The sequence below is a fragment of the Mastigoproctus giganteus genome, chromosome 11 (assembly GCF_048544385.1).
Source record: "Mastigoproctus giganteus isolate SK-2022 chromosome 11, ASM4854438v1, whole genome shotgun sequence".
NCBI lineage: Eukaryota > Metazoa > Arthropoda > Arachnida > Uropygi > Thelyphonidae > Mastigoproctus > Mastigoproctus giganteus.
This window is the reverse complement of record NC_143585.1, coordinates 61,623,315-61,650,007: the sequence shown is the minus strand read 5'-3', so window position 1 is coordinate 61,650,007 and position 26,693 is coordinate 61,623,315. Positions and strand designations below refer to the sequence as shown.

Sequence of the window (26,693 nt, the reverse complement as noted above, 5' to 3'; positions counted from 1 at the left end):
TGCTCAAAATCAAATATCACAATCAGAGGGTGAAAAAAGACAATAAAAATTCATCCCATCTTGCTAGATTTGATGGGTTATTAGCCATACATTAGTGACATCTATCAAGGTTTTATTCATGTACTGTGTGGTATGTATGTATGTATGCAGACCTAAATGTAGCTGAACAAAATGCCACAGGAGATGTCTTTGTGTGTGTGCGCGCGCACTAGGTGTAGAGCAGTTGTTCTCAAGTGTGGCTGCATTTGGCCAGTGGCCAAATGCAGCCACCAGACAATTTTCATAAATATCAATTTTTTATTTAGAACATTAAATAAAAATTAATTTATATACAATAAAATATCACACGAACTTTTATAAAAGCAATATTCAGCGGTATGAAACATGGTTGTTCATCCAGAGTCATCCATTTCATATTTGATTGTTCATCAAATATGAAAATTTTAATAAACATAAGATTTATTACGTTTTGTGTGGAATTGTGCAACCATCAGCTAAATCTTGTAGCCATTTTTGTAACCACCAGAAAAACCTCTTGAGAGCCACTAGTGTAGAGTGAGTGAGCAAGTGAGAAAATTAAGTGGAGTTCAGTATTTTTTTTGGATGAATTTGAGTGCTTAAAGATGTGTAACCCTGAAAGGAAAAAAAATCAGGGGACTCATCAAGCACTCAGCTTCCAACCAGCTGAGTACTTGATAAGTCTCCTTAAGGAACCTTTAGGTGGCAGTAATCCTTGCATACTGAGCTGGGATTTATTCAAAGAAATAACTAGAGTCAAGGGTAAATGCAAGGGATTTTGTTTTTGCAAAGTGATTATAATGGGCTGCTCAGAAAGACAGACATTTTTAATCTCTTATTAGATGGACCAATTGATGTCAAAAAATGTAAATGCCAAATGAGAAATGCTTAGAGAGGTAATCATAGGGGCCACTAAGCATTTTACACTGATCAAAAGATATTATTCAAGACAGAAACCAAACCAGATATCAGATGAGCTGATCAGCTTAATAATAGAGAAAAAAATAAAAATGCATGAAATGATTATGAATTGTTAAAGGATACAAAGTCCTATGATAAGTACAAACTAATGTGTTATCACATTACTCAGGCAGGCTAAGGCAGATTACAAAGTCCTTGGCTAAGAATGAAAAGAAAAGGAGCAAGGAATTCTTTGTATAGGTTACCACTAGGAGAAAACTAATGAATCACATTGGTCCACTGAATATGAATCATATGACTATTGATAACTCTTTACAGATTGCTAATAAAATTAATAAATATTTTGCATCTACATTCCCCCTCCTCAAGGACTACCACCTTATCATGGTGGGTAGGTTCAAGTACCTCAATAACCCCAAGAGCTATACTGGCAGGAACTTAAGCTGCTGGTTGAGTTCCCCCTAGCCAGATAGGCTGAGAAGTGTGGTCCACCATCAAGGAGAAGGGCTAGCAACCCACCCTTTATATGTAAAATTAAAACACTCAGAGAAAATTAGAGGGTAGAAGCCATCTATATTAACGAATGAAGCTTTTACAGATGAGGTTAGCAGAAATCTATGAAATACTGATTTGTAGTCAAATGATTTTGTAAGAACAGAAAGTATGAAACTGCTGCAGCTAAATGTGAGCACAGTGCCAGATGCTAATGGAATCTATCCAATTATATTGAGAGAAGTTGCAAAACAGGTAATTCAACCTTTGGCCATAATAATAAGAACATCCTTATGTTCAGAAGAAATACCTGCAGGTTGGAAATGTGCAAATGTATCTCCTATTCACCCTCTTAACTACCCTTGTGAAATGAGTAACTACAGAGACTGTCAGTTTATCCCCCATGCTAAGGAAACTAATGGAATCAAGTAATGCAAGATTATCTTGATAAGAGTGGTGTTATAAGGCAATCACAGCCCAGGCCTGTTAAAGGTAAATCATGTCTCACAAATCTGATTAGCTATGAGGTTGCCAAAAAGGAACTAGATGCAGAGAATAATTCTGACTCATCTATTTAGATTTCAATAATGTCTTTGAAACAGTACCATAAAAATATGTAGGTATTTCAAGTTTGACGTCTAAGTTTGTTAATGATACAAAAGTAGGCACAGTGGTCAATAACATAATCAGGGTATGTTACTTCAAGAGGATCTAGATGAACTAAGCAGATGGACTATAAAATGGCAACTGAGATTTAACAGTGATAAATACAAGATACTGCTTACTGAAATGTTACTGAGTAACTGAACAGTCAGACATGAAATTCTTTCTGCAGTGGAAACATGCTGCTAAAACTTTGCTAATATGGAGAGAGAGATGTGATTATCCCATTGTATAAGGCAATGGTTAGACCCCACCTTGAATACTGCATAGAGGTCTGGAAGCCTTATTTTAAGAAGGATATGGAACAGGTGCAGAGAAGAGCAACAAGATTAGATGGGACACAAAAAAGGAAAGCTGTGATACAAAGAAAGACAGTTCTCTAAATTACAGTCTCTGGAAGCTAGGCAACTGCATGATGTCCTAATTAAAGTGTACAAGTCTTTAAAATAGTTAAGTAAACTAAATGCTGATGAAATCTTTACTCTTTCTCAGATAGAAACACAAGGAGACATAAATTTAAACTAGAAAAGGATAGCTGCAGAACAGATGTGCAGAACATATATTTACATTCAACCAAACAGTAATCAATTACTGGAATAAGCTTCCACCCAGTATTGTGGGAAGTTTGGACAAATTATTTGAAGAAATAAGAAATTAAGTTTTTTTTTTTGGTGGTACTGGCCTTTCTTCTCTGCTCATATTGCCAATACTAATCAGACTGTTAAGATAAGATACAGTTCTCCCCCTAACATATCCATGCTATGACAGTAACAGTAGTAATAGTATTCACCATATAGTGCAAGGAAGCCTCAGGCTTTTGCTACACTGGCAAAAAAAAAAAAAAAAAAAAAAAGTAGATAAGAAAATACAAATTATATGATTCCCTTCTCACACACGTAACTATCCAGTTGACCTTTTGAATTTATTCAAAGTGTCAGCCTCAACTACCTGCGAGAGCAACTTGTTCCAGCAATCAACAACACGCTGACTAAAAGAAAACTTCCTACAATCTAATCTAAACCTCAACCCCTCTAATTTGAATTTATGATCCCTAGTTCTGGAATATTTTACATTGAGAGTAAGAATTCAACAGTGAGAATTCTTCCTTCAATCATTTTACTAATCCCTCTTTGAGACTATACACCTCAATCAGGCCACCTCTGTGGTGCCTGGCTGCCAAGCTCTGTAGCCCACATAATCTGAGTCTCATATGGTCATCCTTGTGCCGATCTCACCATTCAAGTTACCCATCTTTAGACCCTTTCAAGAAGCTCAATGTTTTTTTTCAGATGAGGTCTCCATACTTGAACACAGTATTCCAAATGAAGTCTTGCAATTGCCTTATATAATAGGATTATGACCTCCTTATCTCTACATGATAACGTTCAATAAATCATCAATGGAACACCATGGGCTTTCCTGGCTGCCTGTTTACACTATTCAGAAAACTTCATATCTGCCCGTATTGTAACCCAGATCCGTTTCCTCCTCCACTGCTTTTAATTCAACCTCACAGAGTGAATAATTATTTGTTGGTTGCTATTCCCTAATTGTAAGACCTTGCATTTAGCAGCATTAAAACATAACATAACTGCCACTTCTCTGACCATCTTTGAAGTACATTTAAGTCATCCTGAAGGAGAACTGCTTGGCACTGATCATTAACAACTCTGCCAAGCTTTACATCATCTGCAAATTTTGACATCAAACCTTCTATCTCTTCATCAATGTCATTTATGAAAATGAGCCAAATGATAGTGATATAACTACATTTCTGTGAAGATAATCTTGATTACCTTTAACTGCCGACTCAATTACTTTCCTTGTAATAGAAGTCAAGTTTACAGGTCTGTAATTACTCATTTTGCCCTTTGATCCCTCCCCTTTATGAACAGGAGAAAATTTACATATCTCCCCATCTGTAATGACCTCTCCTGGATCCATGGATGCTTTCATAATTATGGCCAATGCTTTGCTTACCTTTTTTGCTGCTTCTATTAATATAATTAGGTAGATTCCATCAGCCCCAGGCGCCTTCTTTACTTTTAATTTCAGTAATAATTTCTCTTCCCCTCTTCTCATTATCACAAAATCATTTAGCTCACAGTTATAAGTTGGTATTCTTCTGATATGCCCATCTCTAAAAACTTCTTCATTCATGAATATAGAAATAAAATATTTATTCAGTTTGTCAACAACTTGAAAAGGATCTTCAATAGTTACGCCATTCACATTTAGTGGAGCAATGTGTTTCACCCCTTTCCTTCTAGTGTTAACATAAGAATTTTTTTTTTTTTTTTTAGACAAAAGATGTCTCATAATCTTCTTTAGTTTGCTTAACTCTCTCAGCAATTTGATTACAGACTAGGTCATACTTACTTTCTGAAACTCCTGATAATTTATATGCATCCCATTTATTTTTCATTTCTGCCACTAGTCTCATTATTTCAGCTGACATCTATTTAGGTATACTACACCTTGAACAGTATCTCTCACATAAATACACTGTCATTACTGCTGCCAGTGGTTCCTTTATCCAGAGATTCCTAATGCACAAAGAGTTGCTGCTGATAATCAGATCAAGAGTATTGCTTTCTCTCATTGCTCATCTAAATTTCCATCTGATATAATCATCCCGTGAATTTTTCTTCTCTGCAACTAATCTCATCAGCTCATCTGACCAGGGGCAGACTTTGGCCTAGACAGACTAGACAACTGCCTAGAGCCCATAATTTTCTGGGGCCCACAAAACATTTTATTATACAATTTTTCATTATTTTGTTTTAAATAAATTTATAATGTTCCACTTGTTTCGTGCTGATCAATCAAAGCATCTTTGCAAGCTGTGCTATCTGGTGAATCATCATTGTGTATACCGGCACCAGGCATGGTACCTGGCGCCAGCATACACAATGATTCACCAGATAGTGCTAGTCACACACATTGATTAGGTAGATTTAGTTACTTAATCAATGCCTCTGTTGTACATTGGTATGAACTATTTGATTTAAGTTGGCAATTCAATAATAGAATTCAAATGTTTTATTCTGTATGTGTAAACATAGCGAGTGTTCAAACAATTTTTAGTGAATTTCAAGTAAACAACTTCATCAACTTTTGGGATTTGTGGTTTTTGAAGTACTCTAAATGTAAGTGTAAATGTAACTGTAAGTGTAAAAAGAAAAAGTGATAACTGTGGCATCAACTTGACCCAGTTGATGCCACAGTTATCACTTTTGACAGTTCAATTCAAGGTTAAATTTTATTTTATTTATTTAATTTTCTTTCAGTGTAAGCCTTATGTCCAAAATGTATAAGCATTTAAGTGGAAGTATGAAATGTCCTCCATTGCAATGAAAATGTCCTCCATTTTTAGATTTTGACTTAAAGTATAAATTTTTATAGGCAGAGGGCTCTTTTTAGCTTTCAACATAATACAAGACCTGTATTTTTATATTTAGTAATAGAAGACCTTTTTTAACCCATTCAACTATGTCCTCCATTACAATTTCTGAAAGGTGGCAACCCTAGGTGGGGCCCAAAATGAGAATCTTGCCTAGGGGCCGATTTTTCCTTAGTCCACCACTGCATCTGACATCAAATTAGGTCTAGCCCTCTAAGTTGGTATATAGATATATATAAAAAGCAGCTTGTATAATTACTTCCCCTAACACTTCCCACTGAAAATTTTGCAATTGATCTTACTGAAAAGGATTTATAAACTGTCCAAGGCCTTTGAAGTCATGTTACAAAAGCAAAATCCCTTCTCTTTACCTTTATATAGTTTTAAAGTTATATCTTTAAGTAAATCCTACATCAATATGTTATGATTGCTGCCACCCGGTGGTTCTTTTAACTGATGATTCTTGGTGCATGAAAGAGTCACAACTGATAATTAGATCAATAGTATTGCTTTCTTTCATTGCCTCTCTAACATGCTGGTGTAGAAAACATTCATCCAATAAATCCAGAAAAGTCTTGTTTTGTGTGAGTGACCAACCCACAAATTCTAGTCAACATTGGGAAAGTTAAAATCTCCCATTATAAGACATTCTGGTTTACTGACTCATTCTATTTGTCTGTATAGCTGTTCATTATACCCATCACACTCTTTGATCACTGAGCCTGTAACATACTCCTATTCTCTCTGTTTTCCCAGTGCTTATGTCACACCAACTGGAAGCACTGCTTTAGATTCCATGCAGCCTCAAGGATTTATACAATGAATAATCACATATTTTTCTCTACTGGAAAAATTTCTGAACATCAGTGAATTCCATTTGTGTCTTCCCAACAAGCTTGAAGTAATACTAAAGAAAACCATGTCTTTTTCATGTGTCTAAATTATCCCCAAATCATTTCCAAAGTTTACACAAAATATATAAAAATTAATATAAAAAAAATTACTTAGCATCAATACAGTGTCACAAAATCACTGATCTATCTAATCCATCTAAATCAGCTCTTTTTCTCAAAAACAGAGGAAAAACTTAGAATAGAAAACAAATTTTATAATATGAGCACCAATGTATATCATTTTACAACAAAAAATAGAGAGAAGTTCAGCCAACTATTCCTCTTCATAGTAAAGTTAAAGATAATAACAATAGGCTATTTACCTTCTCCACTTTCGTCATTATCGTCATCATCATCATCTTCAACAATTTGTAAAGTTTCTCCATTCTGTTTGTTTTTTTGGATTTTTTTTTTATCTGGTGGAGGCCGAAAATGAAGGAGTACTGGACCAGTGTTACTATAAAAATAAACAGACATACAAAATATGAAAATATATATTGAATAAAAAATTCATCAAATTCATAAATTTAACAAGAATCCTATTAGGAATCAAACCACTTATTACAGATTTTGACTGTGTAGCCAGCCATTTAAAGAAAAAATGTATATCTTTCTAAAAATTTTATTGAATAAGAAAATTATGCATGAATGTGGAGAAACATCACAATATGAATTCTGCCAATACAAGTTCCCAAATATATATCAAAAATGTATTTTTCTAAAATGAAGCCAAACTGCATTTAACAGGACCCCAAAATAGTATTGACCAAGTGAAAAGGATCAATGTGGACCAAAATAAGAAGAGGGGGGGGGGAAATGCTAATAAGCGTGACTTTGCCTCCCCAAGAAAATTTCAAACCAAAGCTTGTTAAGCAGAATTCCACTTTTAAGCTCAGCTAAGGTTGGCCTGCTGTTAATAAGTACCAAGGCAACTAAGGTTATCAGTAAATTAATATCAGTGTATTCCATTGTTGCTTGCCCGTATTGAAAAAAAGTATTGAAAGTTAGGATTGGGATACATGAAAATTTCTTAAGACACTAAAAAAAAAAAAGCTAGATAAAAAGAACTTTAATATAATATAATATAATGCAAACATAAAAATATAAAATCAAATATACAGTTAGATTTTTAGAGTTAGACCTTATATATGATTATGAAAATCAAATATAATAATGATGAGCAATTAAAGTGGATAATATAAAAATAAATAGCAATAAAAACAAAGAACAATAATATAAAACACAAATGGCAGAGAAAGCTTTTGGTAGGAAATGCTGTCTTCTTCAGCCAAATTTCTCCAAAAGCATTATGGTTGTTTTTGAATAATTGTGCGTGTTATTATTAAGTAACACATGCACAACAAAGTTGCTGGGTAATCTCCTGCGTCAACATTCCAGGCCTTAAATTAAAGAAAAAAAAATGTTGACTATTGGAACTGAACTTGGGGAAACACTTGAACCACAAAATAAATACAGAAAATGTAATGCTGTTAATAGGGTTATAGGTAAGGCAAGATGCTATTTTGCTCTCATGAACTTAATTTCTTAATTTTGGGTTGCATATTTACAAGTTGTTTTAGATTTGTCAATTGTAAGAGTTTACATGTAAATTTGCATTTTATGTTTCCTTATTTATTCTATAGAGGGTGGCGACCATAATATATTTTATATTTAGTTGGTACATTATTTCTCTTAATATCCAGGGAATATTGGGATATCCACTGATATTTGACTGTGATAGCAATCGGTGATTGAAATAAGACTTTTGGGATTCACAAGTGCTGGTGAGAGAGAGAGACTTGTGGGTTTTGTTTCTAGTTAACAACATTAATTTGTTGTTATTAATTAATTAATAATTAACTGTTAATTTGCATTCAATATTTTGTGGGTCACACTTAGAAAACACCTGTTTTCTAAGTTCAATTCAATAACAATATAACTACATTTTTATTCCCCATAATAACTTGTTAAAATGCTAAAATGCTTTTCAAGTTTATATAATATAAAGTTTGAATGATAGTAACTGGCAGTAGCAATTAGGAACAACCAATGAGAGACATACATCACAGAGCTCGATTATCCATAGAATATCCAATTAAACAGAGTATATCTGATTGATATCAGAAAGCTACGGCAAAGTTTCTTATGGGGATATCATTTCCAAAACCACAGCACACTTGAATTGAAGTAAGAGACATGGAATAACTTCTAATGCAACTTTTCTTAACATACTGTAAGATCAGTTGAAGACACAGAAAGCAAATACTAAATCTTGCAAAAAAGTATGAAAAGAAAAAAAAAAAACAATTTAATAAAAGTTATGCTTCAGATAATATGCTAGCAGCAACAGTAAAACAAATATTCATTATTCATATGGATATTTATTTCATGTTGCTTGTTTATCTTTATAGAAAAATGAAGATGCATATCTGCAAAAACAAAAAAAAAAAAAAAAAAAAAATTACATTATCACATTCTTCACAGTGAGGCGCCTCCATAGCCGGGTGGGCAGGAGCAGCAGTGCATAGCACACGCTTCTTGATTAGACCGGGGTTCGAGCCCGTGAACACCAAATACAGAGGATGCAGAAAGGCAGGGAATGACCACCGCATATCCCGGAGCAATATGGCCTTAGTTGCTAATGCTCCTAAAAACCAAAAAACAACAACAAACAACATCTTCACAGTGAAAATTTCTCCACAGTTTACTTATTACCATAGAATTTTCCAGTACCACTGCCCGACTTATGAAATACTTGACTCACGGAAATTCGACTTCACGTAAGTTTTTGCCAGTCGGTGCAAACTGAAAAAGAATATGGAAACGTATTTTGCATTCCATGGGAAGAAATGGAGATATCGTGAAAATATCGTAATGTGAAACCGATAATTTGTAACAAAACCACAGAAGTTGAAATTTTCACTATATAACTAAGCTTTTTATCTCTCTAAAAGGTCATTTTTATAATGGAAATTGTACTATACTTTCATCGTTATCATATGTTCCATTATAAGAATCAATTCTGAACACCTTTGTGATATTTTTCTGAAGAAAATTTCTGGAGGTCACAACCATAAAACAATAAAAACTATTTGCACTTTCTGGTTTATTTGGCTTTTCTGTTAGCGCAGTCTATTATAAACAGGTAGTAAACTCAATCTTATTGCATTTACGATAATACCGATAACTGGAATTCTGTAGGTTTTTACATTATGGTATTATGGTGAAATGAGTTTCCCTTCACTGAAATCTTCAACCATATAAAAAACATAAATAAATTTTCAGAATCTTCTGTTCATTCCTATTTATTTATTACAATGGTGAAGGGAAAGGGACCAATGGAAAGTGCAAGTGCTGGCTGTGACAGAAATGAAACAAAATTGATTTAGAAATGAAGATGCTTAATTAAGAAGTACAAAGCAGGGCAAAGTTTGTCATCTATTGCACGGAATTAGGTCTCGCTGCTTCAACAGTTGTTGTTGTTGGTTTAGTTTTGTTGGCACATCAGCAACTAAGGCTATAATGCGCCAAAACCTTGTCATGAAAATGGTAAAAATCTTTCAGTGACCTAACGAATTAGGTCACTAAGTCAGGGTATAAAAGCCACGTATAAATTGTAAAAGACGAATATCAGTAAACAAGGTAAAAATAATAAGATTTTTTAAATATGATTAAAAAGGTTTACTGATTTCAGGAAACTAAAAATAGCAGACACGTGGTCATTGTCGGATAAAATCTGACTGAGTGTATAAGGCTCAGTCAGATGGTTAAAAGCGATAAAACGAGCATTACTAAAACTGGAACAGTCACATAAAATATGTTTAACGGATAAAATGGTGTCGCATTGCTCGCACATAGGAGGATCATCCGCCCTCAGCAGAAACGAATGTGTCAGATGACTGTGTCCTATGCGGAGTCGGGCAAGAACAACTTCCTCGCTCCGATTCCTGCGCAGACTGGACTGCCATGTTTGTATTAGAGGCTTTATTTGGTATAATTTATTTGTTCTCTCTCTATGCCATAATTCTTGCCATTGGGAATATATCTTTTGGTGTATTATTTGCCTGTAGTCTGTATAGGGGACTGACAGGCAACGATTGTTAGTGGGAGCTGCTGATTTGGCTGCAGTGTCAGCCAAATCATTTCCCTTTATCCCAATATGGCTAGGAATCCAGCAGAAGCGGATATCAAATTTATATTTATGAAGAGAATATATCTTCTGCTGAACCCGAGAGAGAACTGGATGACAGTTGCGTCTCAAAGATAATAAAGCCTGTAATACACTCAAAGAATCAGAATATATTATTGACCTTTGGCATTGAGAAGTTCGAATGTGATCCAAGGCTAACTCTATAGCATGCAGCTCTGCAGTGTATATGCTGGATTCAGTAAGAATCTGCTGAGATATTATAGTGTCCAGAAAGACAGCAGCAGATCCTACGCACGATTCAGACTTCGAGCCGTCTGTGAAGACGGGCAGGAAGTCGGAATACTCAGCACGGTGTGCGGAAAAGAGCTGATGGTAGACAGATGACGACGTCTCAGATTTTACCCATTTCTTAAGGGAGAAGTCGCACAATGGAGTATGAGCATGCCAGGGTGGAAGAGTCTCTTTTGGTGTTTGTGCAACCTTGTCTACCATGATGTTAAACTCTCTTAGTAGCTCTTGGACACGAATACCAAAAGGTCGGTTGGCAGTCTGACGGGTATTGTACAAGTTTTCCCAACGTGGCTCAAAGACAGATGTCCACATAGGATGGTCTGGCAGGGATTTCAACTTTAAAGCATAGCTTAAAGACAACTGCTTACGTCGAAGGGATAACGGTGGTTCGTTTGCTTTGACGTATAAGCTCTGGACAGGAGATGTTCGAAATGCTCCAGTAGCTATACGGATAGCCTGATGGTGGACGGGATCCAACCATCGAAGGACACTGTCTCTAGCTGAGGAGTATACCTGGGCCCCGTAGTCCAATTTGGATCGTACAAGTGCACGATAAATACGTAGTAGGGTGCACCTATCTGCTCCCCAACGTGTAGAGGAGAGTGAGCGAAGAATATTTAGTCCCTTCGTGCACTTTGTACGAAGTTGACGAATATGTTTGAGAAAAGTCAACTTTTTGTCAAACACAAGTCCCAAGAATTTTGTGTCTGACACTACTGGAATAACATTTTGTCCGAGCCTTAATTCAGGTTCAGGATGAAGATTACGCTTGCGACAAAAGTGTGCGCAAACGGTCTTCTCCGGCGAGAACCTGAAGCCATTAGCAAGTGCCCAGGAATTAAGGCGATCAATGGCTTTCTGCAGTTGTCTTTCAATAACCCTCATGTTGCATGACTGACAAAATATGCTAAAGTCATCAACATAGAGGGCACAGTTTACAGTTGGAGGAAGTTGTTCTGTGATGGAATTGACTTTGATGGCGAAAAGCGTGACACTTAATACTGATCCTTGTGGTACTCCCTCCGCTTGGCTGAAGGGACGAGAGAGTGAGGATCCCACACGAACTTGGAAAGATCGATTGGCTAAAAAGTTTTGAATAAAAAAGGGGAGATGCCCCCCTAAGGCCAAGGCTATGCAGATCTTTTAAAATGCCAAATCTCCAAGTTGTGTCATACGCTTTCTCCATGTCAAAGAACACCGACACCAAGTGTTCGCGTTTTAGGAAAGCATCCCAGATGGATGCTTCCAATCTGATAAGATGGTCCAAGGTGGACCGGTTCCTTCGGAAGCCGCACTGGATGTTGGAGAGAAGGTCATTTGATTCGAGATACCATATTAAACGAGAATTAACCATTCTCTCCAGGATTTTGCACAGACAGCTGGTCAGAGCAATAGGACGATAATTGGTGGTGACTTTTGGATCCTTTCCTGGCTTAGGAAAGGCAAGAACGATTGCCTTTCGCCAGGAGTCCGGAAACTGCCCTTCAATAAAGATTCTGTTATACAGAAGGAGCAGACAATCCATAGATTTTGGTGAAAGATGTTTAACCATGTCATAATGAATGCCATCTGGTCCAACAGCACTTGCTTTGGAAAGAGCGAGGGCTCTTTTCAGTTCCTGAATAGTAAAGTCCCCGTTGTAGGGATAGAGGCCCTTGGACTTAAAATTAAGTGCTTCTCTCTCCAGTTTATGTTTCAGGACCAGGAACTCTGGGGAGTACGAGGATGTTGCGGAGATGTTAGAGAATGTTTCCCCAAGAGCATTGGCTATTGCAGTTGGATCTGCAATAGCGCATCCATTATAATCTAGGATTGAAGAAGGGTGGGATGTATATTTCCCCTTCATTTTCCGGATTTTATCCCAGACTACCTTAGAGTTGGTAGACTGGTTAATAGATGATGTAAAACGGATCCACGATTCCTTTTGACTCTGACGCCGGATGTAGCGTGCTTTGGCTCGTGCACGTTTGAAGGCTATAAGGTTGGTCGTGGTCGGATATCGGCGGAATATCCCCCACGCTTTGTTTTGAGCCTTTTTTGCTGCTGTGCATTGTGAATTCCACCAAGGTTTGGGAAATGGTGGAAACCGAACAGATGTTTTTGGAACTGTATTCGCAGCTGCTTGGACAATATTTTCTGTGATGTACTTAACTGCATCATTGATAGGCTCTTGACTGACTGTGCCAAGATCAAAATTTGCCTGATGTTGGAAGGCAGTCCAGTCAGCCTGATCAAACTTCCACCGTGGTAACCTGAAGGGAAGACATGGTCTCCCACTGTGTAACAAGGTTATCACAGGGAAGTGATCACTTCCATATGGATTCTCCTCCACTTCCCAAGTGAGTGAAGGGAGCAGAGAAGGGGAGGAGATAGAGAGATCAATGGCAGAAAAAGTACGGGTAGGCATGTGGAAGAAGGTGTTTGTTCCAGTATTTAGAAGGGAAAGGTCATTGAGCATACGCTCTATGACTCGCCCCTTCCGTTGATGTTAGCACTACCTCACAGGGTGTTATGTCCATTCATATCCCCGAGAAGTAAGAAAGGGGGAGGCAACTGCGTTAGAAGATCATCAAGGTCTGCCTGGGAGATGTCAGTCCCAGGTGGCAAATAAATGGAGCACACAGTTAATAAAAATCCCACTGAAAGGCGAATTGCAACAGCCTCTATGCTGGTTGTAATTAGCAAGGGCTGCACTGGGGTCTGGTTACCCACAAGGATAGCCACTCCCCCATGTACAGAGCCATCCGCAATTCTATCCTTTCGAAAAACTGTGATGTTGTGCATGGTGGGATCATCATTTGCCTTTAGATATGTCTCCTGCAAGCAAAAGCAAACTGGCTCGTGCTTTTGCAGGAGGGCCTTGATGTCATCAATATTTCGCCGGAATCCACGACAATTCCATTGTAGGAATTTAGCCATTATTTTGGCTTGGTGGGTCCATCAGGCGGCTTCCGAGGTGCTGAGGGCTTACTTTTATCAGTCTTGGATTTATCTTTTTTGGGGAAGAATGGACGCTGTCCCGTGTCCATTTCCTCCTCCGCAAAGAGTTCCAAGACTGAATCTTCGGGTAGCTCCTTCTGCTCGACATCCATCTTTTCTTGGGTACTAGGGGGCACTTCCCCTTTTTTATTCTTTTCTTTCATAGTTACCTTTGGAACTTGTGGAGCATTAGGAGGTACCGATATAGGAGTGGCAGCTGATTGGTCCTTCTGCGCAGGTTTTTGAGAACTTAAAAGGTAACGCGCGATGGGAGTGAAAGACTCCTTTGGAGGAATGGTCATGTCCGTCTGAGTTCCGACGGAACATCTCCCTGCTACCTTCTGGGCGTAGGTAGGTTTCTTGATATTCAGGGGTTTGACAGATTTCCTTGCCTCCTGGTATGATATATTTAGCTCTGCCTTCAGCCGTTGAATTTCTTTTTCTTCTTTCCACCTCTGGCATGCTCGTGAGTAGGCCGGGTGTTCGCCTTCACAGTTAATACAGGTGAGTTTTGCGGCTGAACATGCTGTTGTTTCGTGGTCCTTTGCACCGCATTGAGCGCATGCAAGGACTCCACGGCAGGCCATTTGAGAATGTCCATACTTCTGGCATTTAAAACACCGTAAAGGGTTCGGAACGTATGGACGCACTGAACAGTTGATGTATCCAGCTTTAATCTCGTCAGGAGGTTTAGGAGAGTTAAACGTCAGGATAACGCTCCTGGTTTTCACAATTTTTCCATCCCTTCGCGCGGTAATTCTCTTGACGGCAAGAACTCCCTGGGGTTTTAATTCGGAGCAGATTTCCTCCTCGGTTACATCGAGAAGGTCCCACTCCGAAATGACACCTCTCGATGAATTGAGTGTTCTGTGTGGTGTCACTGTTATAGGGATTCCTCCAATTGATGTTGTTCGGAGTAGATGTTCGGATTGCCTGTCATTTTTAGTTTCAATTAAGAGGTCTCCAGAACGGAGCCTCTTAACTGATTTGGGAGAACCTGCTAACCCATCTAACCCTTTTTGAATGAAAAAGGGCAACATTTTACCAATCGGTGTCTCATTGGTAGAATGCATAATTAAAAACCTTGGGACTGGCCCTGATGGTAATTCTGTCCGCTGCCTCTTTTTAGCGATAATGCTATCTGCTTCACTGTCTAAATTTTCAGATAGGGACCGGGTTGGGGCCCCTGAAGGAGTAAGTTTATTAGGATTCATAGAGATGTTTTATTTGTTCAGTGCCCGGGCTCCCCACCCACCACGGAGCCCAAAGGGACGCCCACTACCCGGCATGCAATAAATGCGCTCGGGAGTGGGACGCCAGGGCTACCCAGACACTATACCCGCACCGCCGCCAGCCTGAATCCTGTCCCTCGGACCATGAGGGTAGGGGCGTGGCATTGAGACGGTTGACCCTCGCAGGCGAGCCTACTAGCCGATTGATCCTAGCCGGGCCTTCCAGGACCACCCGTCTTGTCGAAGCAGGGGCCAAAGTGGTGTATTGAAGCTAGGCCCCTCAACCACCAGGATCCCCCTTTCCGAATTTCCACGGGTCGCAGTGCACGGCAAACATGCCGGATTCCATTGATGTAAGCCTGGAACCTGGGCTGTGGGCGTTGGATCCCAGTGATGCTAGTCTGGAAGTCCAGCAGCGTCACTGGGAGGTCCCCTCACCATGTACAGGTGCCCACGTCGAGGGGTGCTTCAACAGTAAATACTATTTTAAGGGACAGTGCACGTACAAAAGAACATGTTAAAGGTTCAATGCATTTAAGATCAACAGTGATCACAAAACATAGTTCAGATGCTATATCGAAGATGGAAAAGCTATTAATAATATGGATGGAAAATTTCAGACGCAAGTGCCTGAGTCCAGTGGCCATTCAAGCAAAAGCAACAAATATTTATGAAGATATTAAGGATAAGTATGGCAAATCCCAAGTCAAGTTTGTGGCAAGCAACAGGTGGTGTAATACGCTCAAGCATCGCGATGGTTTCCAAAACATTAAAGTATGCGGTGAAGTTGCCAGTGCCAATTCTGCAGCTGCAGAAAAATTTTGTGATGTGTTGGAAAAAAAGCCCTTCTAAATCTCCACAGCCTTCAACTTCTGCAGCATTGTGCTTATCAGCTGGAGAATTAATTCTGGCAATGATGCTCGAAAGGCAAAACTTGTTGATGTTATGCCCGTCTCCTCTCTCTTTTTGTAATTTTATAATTTTGAAATTTTTGTAATTTTTCCTATGCATGAGATAAAAAAAAAATTGAATAAATAATTCTATTTACATGTTCGTCGAACATTTCTTTTTTGCTTCAATCAAATTTGCAAGTGCTGCATAAGCATTTAGGGAAATTCTGACTTACATAGAGTTCCTCAGAACACAACCCTTATGTAAGTAGGGGAGTGGCTGTACTTAATTTCTTAATGTTAATAAATAATGATTAGATTGATTAGATTAAATAATGCTCATTATGGAGGACCTCTAGTTATGTGCCAGACTCATAACGTATGCAGGGCCGGATTAAGGATGAAATAGGCCCCCGGCCATATTTAAATTTGAGGTCCCTTTAATATATATGTATATTAATATATTATCAACATATATATAATGCTTTAATATATATGTATATTACACACATATGTATAAATACAAATACTACACAGGTTTTTATACAGTATTTATATTTTAAATAATAATTCCTTTAAAAAAATTTAAACTGAGGTCAAAAATGTTTTATGATTTTTGACTTGAAAAATAAAGTAATAATAAAAACAACTAGAAACTTAACTTATTGTACAAAAAAAAGTATAATAAAATTTAAATGCTTAACAAGTTAAGTTTAAGAATGCATTTAAATTATCAATAAATGCATTCTTAAATATTATCATATAAATGCATTCTTAAATGCATTTATATTACCATATAAATGCATTCTTGGTTTATTATTATTATTATTAGAAATTTTTATTCACTACTTTAGAAAAGATTTACACTGAAAATGAGGAACCCTGGTGTAAAAATATTTACACTGAAAAAGAAATTTATTTGAAAATTTGCATTTTTCAAATATATAATAGAAATAAACTGGAATTAATTAAATATAATTAAGTAAATTTAATCATTTAAATTATATTAAAATAGACATAGGCTTAAGAATAATTTGTAGAGTTTGTCTAATAATTTAATCAATCAAGTTGTATTGAAATGCAGATATAAGAATATGCAGATATATTGAAATGCTGAAGTCTTAAGACTGATTTTTTTTTTTTTTTTAAATGATATTACTAGCACCATACATTGGCTACTGTTGAAACTATTCACAATCGAGTCTGAACTGGTTCTGTGCCAAGTTTCAACAGTGTGCACAAAAGGCATTCTACAGGAAAGTTGTGTTTAAGCTGGCGCAGTAAAATCATGTTGTTATGGATTCAAGGACAGAGCAATGAGTGACAATAAAATTTTGTTTCAGAGTAGGAAAAAGTGTAACTGAAACAGTTGCAGAGCCATTTTGGCTGTTGACTGCTTGCCACAGAATTTTTAGCTTTTGGATCACTGATTTTTAATAGTGAAAATAATGCAGTTAATCTCTGAAGTTTAGTACCAGTTTGAAAAGTTTCATCAGTGAAATCATTTGGTAAGATTGTTTTTTTCAGGTATTATTTGTTATTTGGTTTTTAAGGAGCATTAGCAACTAAGGCCATATTGCTCCGGGGATATGCGGTGGTCATTCCCTGACCTTTCCGCATCCTCCGTATTTGGTGATCACGGGCTCGAACCCCGGTCTAATCAAGAAGCGTGTGCTAGGCACTGCTGCTCCTGCCCACCTGACTACAGAGGCACCATTTTTCAGATGTATAGAGAGTACTGAGACATTATTTATCTGTCACTATTGTTAATAGTCACCATTAACATAGCTTTGAAGAGAGCAGCACTTGAACTTTGCCCTGCTGCCATTCCCATTCCTTGCTACCTAGACTTGGGAGGGGAATTCCCCCTAAAGTAACCTTGGACACTTAAGATACTCCAACCATCAGTTTTGTCTTCAGACTGCATTTTTGTGTTTTTATAAAATGTGCTTCAGCCCACCATAGACTTAACATGGAAGATCTGTACTTTAGAAAATATTGGTTCTACAAAGAAATAACCACCGCCATCATGTCTAGCACCTTTATTTATTTATTTTTTTTTTTTCTCTTGGGCTCCTGCTGACCCCACGCAACTGGTAGGAATAGCCCAAAATCCCACCAGCTGCATTATGCAGCCCCAAATTGTTGCAGGAACATTATACAGGTGTCATTTTACAAGATTTGTAATCCTTACAAGGCAGAACAAATGCCATCCGATTACCGGAAGATCTTCCTGATTATCCGGATGACATCAAAAAAGGAGGAAACTGATGTGGAAGTGCTAGAAAAGCACCCCAACCGGGTGCTTTTCTAGCACTTCTACCTTAGGATTCTACCTTTGCCCATCCCAGAGTAATAACTGTTCCAACCCCTGATGATGACTTTGACAACACTGATGAGACAAGGCCAGGTCCAGCCTGCAAAAAGAGAAACAATAAACTTATTGTCCCAAAAACAGACAGGGAGACAAGATGTAATAGTGAGCTTAAAGATTCACAGGAGGCCATAAGCTCACAAGCTGACACTAACAAAGGAACTAAAACAGAGATGACTTCCTTTGGATTCTACTAGGCCCAAAGGATCAGTCCATGACCAAATACAAATTCTCTGCACTCAGTTCAAAAGCCTAATGGCTAAATCCAATAACAGAATAACCACTGGTCTTCGAGGCGAGATATAACCATTTGGAACAAAATGGAAACAATATTGATCAACATGCACCTAGAGAAAGAAGACCACAGCAAAACTAGAGGCCCTTCTCAAGGACAGAGCAAAACAAATGCCATAGCATGCCCCATTCTTTGCAGACACATTGAGGAATGGCAATCCCACAACCACCAAACCTTTCTAAGACCCCAAAATCCAAAAGGACTAAGAACATCTGAATCTCACGTGGTAATAATTAAGCCAGTGGAGGAAGCACAGATCAATGCCAGCGAGGCTGTCAAAGAAGCCCTGATAAGGAACCTCAAACAACAAATGAAAATGGCCAGGGTTAAGAGCATCAGAAAGACTAGCACCCAGGTGTAATAATAGAGACCAACACCAGGGAGGAGGCACTATCATCCTCAATAATAAAGATATAATGAGCTTTGGGCTGAGGTCCCTAAGAAGAAAGGGCCTGCAATAGTGATATTTGACATAGACCAAAACATCACACCAGAAGAAATAAAAGAAGAAAATCTAAACAAGAACCTGAGTTCCTATATACCTGATGAACTTGAAGCAGAAGATATAAACCCCACGTACAAGACCAAAACAAAGGCTCCATCCATTGTAAACTGGGTGATTGAGTTATCTATACGAGCATGGCAAATACTCGAACCGCAGGACAGAATCTTTATCAGCTGGGGCAGCCACAGGTTCAAAGAACACATTGCAGTACCAAAGTGTTTTAGGTGTCTACGATTTGAACACACCATGCATACATGAAACCAACGGGAATCCACATGTAGACACTATGCTCAAAAAGGGCATGACTTTACGGACTGCCCTAGAAAGGACCAGCTCCCCACCTGTGCAAATTGTAAAATAGCAAAGGCTCCACACCAACGCTCAATAATTGTAAAACAGCAAAGGCTCCACACCAATGCTCAATAAGGGATAGCCAATGCCCTGTATATCAAAAGGCAAAAAGATCTTACCAATCCTGGATCAATTGCCTAACTACAGATTATAATACAGAGGTAAAACTAATCCAACTCAATGCACAGTGTGCTAGGGTAAAAAAAAAGGTAAAGTGCAGCCTTTAACAACCCACTGCAGGATGGAAGCCTCCTCAACAATTCATGCTGAGAGTGGTCAGGACCAACTGAAGAAGAAAATCAAGGAGCACCAGGTGGACATTATCTGCATGGATGTAGGGTTCTTTCAATATGGCAGAGTCCAGGGTTAACCCTTGTAGTTTTTTTTTTTTTTTTTTTTTTTTGGTAGTTGTTGGCGCATAGGCTTCTGTGGCCATAATGCACCTCCCAAGGTTTTTTCAGTACTTTGATCCAAGCCCGAGGCGGGAATCGAACCCGCGACCTTTGGGTTGCCAGGCAGGCACGTTACCCACCCGGCTAGCCCAGTCGGCCGCCCTTGTAGTACAAAATAGTACAATGCACAACAGATAAACCCTGGACAGCAATTATCGTAAGAAATCTAGATTTCTCAGTCACCAAAATAACACAGCTCTGTACCTCCTTTAGTATATGTGCCCAAATTACAACTTCATTGGAACAATATTTGTCCTCTCCCTGTACAGTCATCCAGGAATGTCACACAAGTAATGTCATTGATACAATCTGCCTATAGCTGCTCTCATGTGGGTGACTGCTCATTGCATTTGATTCAAACTGTCACTCTACGCTACGGCATAGGTTGAATTTCGATTTTATTGGTGCAAAAGTGACCAAGGCTATAGTGCAACTATGGCATAGTCAAACACCAGACAGGACTGCTCGTGCAAATGGCCCAAGACTGAAAGAATTTCTACTCTCAACCGGCCTCAGAGTTCTAGACGCCAGGTAACTTAAACACTTACACTGTAAGTGTTTAAGTTACTCTAGGAGAACACCATAGACATAGCTATTGCAACATCTGACTTAGCCTATAAGCTGGCAAACTGGTCTGTACAAGGATCCTGGACTACCTCTGACCACAGAGTGATTACCTTCTCACTCCATTGCTCTGTGGAGCATTCCCCACCAATCTGGAGGGACACGATACCAAAAAAGCTGATTGGTCCTGCTTCCAAGTGGAGCTCTCAAATAGCTTACTGGATAGGTGGGGAACATTGGAACTGTGTAATGAAAATTTCAACCACAATCAGACGCGCATGCGACCTCTATTTCTCGCGGAAGACTACACATCTACACTGTCCCCTGGTGGAATTCAGAACTAAATGACCTGAGGAAAAGAGTCAAACACTCCAGAAAGAAGTTCTGATGGCTGCAAGGCACTCCCCCCCCCCCAGTAAAGTTGCGGCAGCACACGAGTATCACACTACAAGAAATATACACCAATAAGATCCAAGTCTGCAAAAGGGAGCCCTGGTGCACCCTTGTAGCCACCACTGGAAACGATGAACCTCGAGGTATTGTTTTCAGAACTGTTACAAATCGGCTACTGAGAGGTAAGGTTATTGACATGGCAGAGAAACCAGATAGCATATTTACATGCTCCTGGAACGACTCCATCCAAAATATTCCTAAACTATATTTATCCAAACGAACATACCACAATGACTCGGGAACAAGGTCAAGGTGTTTCTGTTTTAATTGCGGTTTCCAGGGTTCCCCCCCCCATATGCTGTTGTAGCATCTAAAAAGGCATAAAGCCAAGGCCAGCAACTGTATGTATGTAGGTGTGTAAGTATGTGTGTCCAGGCTGTGAAGTCGCCAGGTGCTGGCACCTGGCGACTTCACAGCCTGGACCCATGACTCTCAACTTTGGCCATGAAGAAGTGTGTCAGGGACTGCTTTTTAACCGAAACTCTTACTGGGGCTATTGGGCAAGCCTGGGAGCCCAAGGAGTTTAGGGAAAGAGAACAACAAAAAATTATAGACTACAATCTAGCTTACTACACTGAACCATCAAAACCACCTTTCACCTTGATAGAGATTGACCTTGCCATCGCCAAGACTAAGAGAGAAAGACTCCAGGTGCTGATCTCCTCGAGATGGATGTGGTTAAGAAGTCTGCCGAACAGGTGTCTTGTGCATGGAGTTTTCCCAGACAGTTGGAAGACTGCAAAAAGCACTGAAAAAACTGCAAAACCCTGCCTCCTACAGACCAATTGCTCTCCTTTCTGTATTACCTAAACTACTAGAACGACTCCTCTTGTAGGCGCCTCCGTAGCCAGGTGGGAAGGAGAAACAGTGCGTAGCACACGCTTCTTGATTAGACCGGGGTTCGAGCCCGTCACCACCAAATACGGAAAGGTCAGGGAATGACCACCGCATATTCCCGGAGCAATATGGCCTTAGTTGCTAATGCTCCTAAAAAACCAAAACAACAACAACTCCTCTTGCTCCATCTAACCACCTTCTACACAGAACAGCAACTTGCCTCACTGGTTCAATTTTTGGGGCTTTTGACTACCTATGGTGGCACAGAGTGCTACTAGGCTTAGGAGGGAAAATATCCCCAGCAATTTATACAATTGTCTGTGAATATACCTCAACAACCAAAGAGTTGAGGTAGTCAATAAATATCGACTGCTGTGCAGTTGATACATCTGCCAGAGGTGCCCCCAGGGCTTAGTCCTGGGGACCTTGTCTGGTTCATTGTCTTGGATGAGTTCCCAGGGATGGATCTGGGAGAGGTGTGGCCCTTAGCCTTTGCTGATGATCTTGTTCTAATTGATGGCAGGAGCAGCACTTGAAATCAGAGTGAATATACCTTCAAAACCGGGTACACACACATGCGCGCGCGCACATGCACCCCTAAAGATCTCTGGAGAAAAGACAAAAGCAATATTACTGAAAGGAAAACTGCAAATCAGGAGACCACCCATGATAAAACTAAACAATATTCCAATCCACCTGTACCTGGGGGATAAAGTATCTGGGAATTCAAATCAATGCTGGCCTAATCTTCCACACCCATCTCAAATACTTGACAGGAAAGATGCAAAGATTTACAGCCATGATACAACACAAAAGCAGAGCATATTGGGGAAAAAATCTAAGGCTCTCTCTCTCATATATATATACAAGTGGTTCTGGTTCCAATTGCCACCAATGGAGCCTCTGTCTGGTGCACCAAAGCAACCATGGAGAGAAATAAATGCAAACTGGATGCGATACAAAGATTCGTGCTACTGTCCATCTGCAGGGGATGCAGAACAGTCTGCCTCTGCCTTGAGGTAGTCAGAAGATGACTCTTCACCCGACTCAAGAAAGGGATCCCAACACAGGTTCTTGATTTGCAACTCTACCTAGCAAACAATCCAAAGTGAGAAAGGAGACTAATTACTGACCACCTAGCGAATCTGTGGCAACACTCTTGGGAATCCACAAAAAAATGAGACGTTACAAGATGCTCCCTGCTGTGCATCGACCTGACATCCAAAAGCTACTCCCTACAATTGGTCTCCACTCAACCTTTATCATTACAGGCCACAGATCCTAACAGCACTTGGTGTGGAAAGTGATCCCTCTGCCACTGTGGAGAGGAAGAATCATGGAGTCATCTTAAGTCCACAAGTGTCCCTCCTATGATACTTCCAGGCTAAAATTCCTCACAGGGATCTAATGCAGCCCCCAGAACCCCTCTCCCTAAAGAGAGGACACAAATGTCTGACAATATTCGCACAAAAAGTCCTTCCATAAGGAAAGCTAAGATTACTGAGTACAGAACAACACAAGGACTGCAGCAGACCTAGACTGATGTGGAATAACCCCACCCCTCAAGGAAACATGTAAAGACAAGCCTATGCCAAACCCAGATAGGGTATGATCCATTGCTGGTGCAAAATCGCATGGGAACTGCTGGCACTTCAGTGCAGGATAAATTACAAATCCATAAGGGTAAGATTTCTGGCACTCTCCGCAGTGTGGGATAAACTTGCAAACCCTCAGGGATAGGATTCTGATGGCACCATCCGGTGTGGGATTATTGGTGCTCTCGTGTCAGTGCGGGCCCTCAGAATGCCCTCGACCTCTGGCAATCACATGAGGACATCTGTCACTGACTTTTATTCCCTTTCTCCACCCTTATTTCGCCTTTACCGGGTGGCCTAACTTCTCTATCAAGCCACCCTAAGCTTTACGCTCGTTCAGACCTACTTTCGCTATCTCCCCATGCAACCTTCATCCCTTAAATTTTTTTTTTATTATTATTTTTTTAAAATTGGTATTTGTCAGGAAGTTCAGGCAACCTTGGCAGAGACCAGCCAAAGAACTATGGACTGCCTGGCTTACCTCCTAGTGGTGGTGGTGAGCAATGTAGAGTTCCAATAGGGACCATGTGGCAGAAAGCCAGAAGAACAACAGAACCCAACACTAATCTTACACAAAATAATAATACACACACTTCTGGCATTTACAGAGTACGGTAAACAACATGAGTGAAACAATGTCACAGTTGTGGGAAACTGCCGGTGGCACCCCAACCCAAACGCTATGCCACTCACTATGAAACAGTTATAATGGTAACTGCAGCTTATGGACATGAAGCACAATCACGTTCCAATATTTTTTGCTGGTATGGGTGGTTCCATGAGGGGCTGGAAGATGTTCAGGATAATGCGTGAAGTGGGTGCACATCCCAGTCTTGTACAAATTTAGCCAAACATGATTCGATTGTTGTCAAAGATTTGAAAAAAAGGAAAGCGATTGCACTTTGTACTACATGCTTTTACAATGCACTTTCACACAATACAACCATCATCAAGCAGTTTCTCACACGGAAGGGCATTACAGTGCTTCACCATCCTCCAACCAAATTCTCAAGATTATTTTATATTTCCCAAGTGAAATCCCACCTGAAGGAACACCATTTCAGAGATCCAACCAGCATGATGAGAGAGTTAAACAGAGTTCAACAAGGACAGTTCCATAGAGCCATCTAGAGGATATATGACCATGCAAAGAGGTGTATTCAGTTATGAGGGATGTACTTTGAAGTACATTAAATGGCAATAAATTTTTTTCCTCGAGATTTCAATTTTTTATGAATTTAGTCCTTAAACCTTTCAGACACACCTTGTAAATAAGCTTAAGAATAATTTGTTGAATATGTTTAATAAAAATTTCAAAGGTATCTTTGCATCAATTTCAATGATATTGATGAAGGTATATCAAGCTTAATGTCAAAGTTGCAGATGATACAAAGGTTGGCAGGATTGTTAATAACAGTAATGACAGTATGCTGCTGCAACAGGATCTGGAAAAGTTGGGAAGGTGGGCTGAGAAGTGGCAATTGAAGTTTAACATTGACAAATGCAAATTACTGCATATGGGTAGCAGTAACCCCAGAGAAATGTACCAACTTGGCGGTGTTACATTCAGGGTAGTGGAGAATAAAAGAGATCTGGGGGGAATTGTTCAGCCAGATATGAAGTTTAGTTTTCTGAGCAGTGCAGACAGGCTGCCCGAGTAGGTCATGGGGTATAGCCAATGATATACAGGAATTTTGCGAGCAGGGATAAGGAGGTGATTATCCCCATGTATAAGGCAATGGTCAGGCCACACCTTGAGTACTGAATACAGATCTGGAAGCCTCATTTTAAGAAGGATATAGAGTTACTAAAACAAGTACAGAAGAGGACAACAAGAGGGCGAGGGGAACAAAGGGGGTTCTCTTACAAAGAAAGCATTAACATTAGTTGAGGCACATGATGCAAGAAAACAAGCTTATACAGCATCAGTCAAAAGAGAGAAAAAAAAAAAAAAAAAATTCCCATTTCACTCATCCGATCACTCCAAATATTTGTCTAGTTCAGCCTTAAATTTATTTAAGCTATCAACTTCCACAACAACAGATGGAAGTCTGTTCCAACAATCAACTACCCACTGACTAAAGGCAAACTTCTGCACGTGTATTCTATAACTGTCTTTCCTCAATTTAAATCTATTCCCCCTCAGGTTCTTAATCTAAGCAAGCGGAAGTATCCCGTCAGCATTGATTCTGCTCAGACCATTCAAGGCCTTATATACCTCAATCAAATCACCTCGCAGGTGCTTAGTCTCCAGATGCTGCAACTTGCGGAACTCAAGCTTTTCTTCCTAAGTGCACCCCTTTATTCCTCTCACCAATCTTGTTGCCCTTCTCTGTACTCATTCCAGAAATTCTACATCGTTAGTAAAATGAGGGCTCCAGACCTGTATACACTATTCAAGATTTGGCCTGACCATTATCTTATACAAAGGGATAATCACCTCCTTGTCTCTGCTAGCAAAATTCTTATATATCATTAACAAAACTCAATGACCTGCTCTAGCAGCCCATCTGCACTGCTCAGAGAACTTCATATCTGACTGCACAATTACCCCTAGGTCTTTTTCATTCTCCACCTCCCTGAGTGTAGTACCACACAGTTGGTACATTTCTCTTGGGTTACTGCTACCCATATGGAGTACTTTGCATTTTTCAATGTTACACTTCAGTTGCCACTTCTCAGCCCATGTGCCTAACTTTTCTAGATCCTTTTGCAGTAACATACTGTCTTTATTATCATTAACAACCCTGCCAACTTTTGTATCATCTGCAAACTTGGACATTAAGCCTGATATACCTTCACTGATATCATTGATAAATACACAAAACAACAATGGGCCCAGCACTGAAGCCTGGGGGACTTTGCTAATAACATTAATCCATGCAGAGCAGTGTCCATTTATTACCACTCTCTGCAGTATCCCACTCAACCATCCCTTTATCCATGGCAGTAACTTACCCTTAATGCCATACTGCTCCAATTTGTACAGCAGTCTTCCATGTGCAACAGTATCAAAAGCTTTCCCGAAATCTAAGTATATGATATCAAAATTATTTTTTTCATCCAGTTCCTTTGTGACCACATCGTAGTATCCAATCAAATTGGTAAGACAATACTTCCCCTTAACAAACTCATGTTGTGTCTGAGCTATTACTGCTGTCTTGTCTAGGTGATAACCAGTGACTCCATTATTTTAACCAGTGACTATTATTTTCCCCGGAACAGAAGTTAAAGTAGCAGGTCTATAATTATTTGTGTCACCCTTTGAACCCCCTTTGTGAATTGGGGATACACTTGCACATCTCTAGTCCATGGGAACCTCCCGACTCTAGGGA

General features: G+C 39.4%; 1 protein-coding gene across 1 annotated transcript in view; it reads right to left on the bottom strand.

The window, feature by feature from the left end:
- Positions 1-26,693, bottom strand: part of LOC150078052 (uncharacterized) — a 164,544-nt gene that overhangs the window by 118,956 nt on the left and 18,895 nt on the right. Inside the window, exon 4 of the mRNA XM_090384736.1 lies at positions 6,714-6,847. Within this exon, the coding sequence (XP_090240862.1) occupies positions 6,714-6,847 (134 nt within the window). The remainder of the gene's footprint in view (positions 1-6,713; positions 6,848-26,693) is intronic.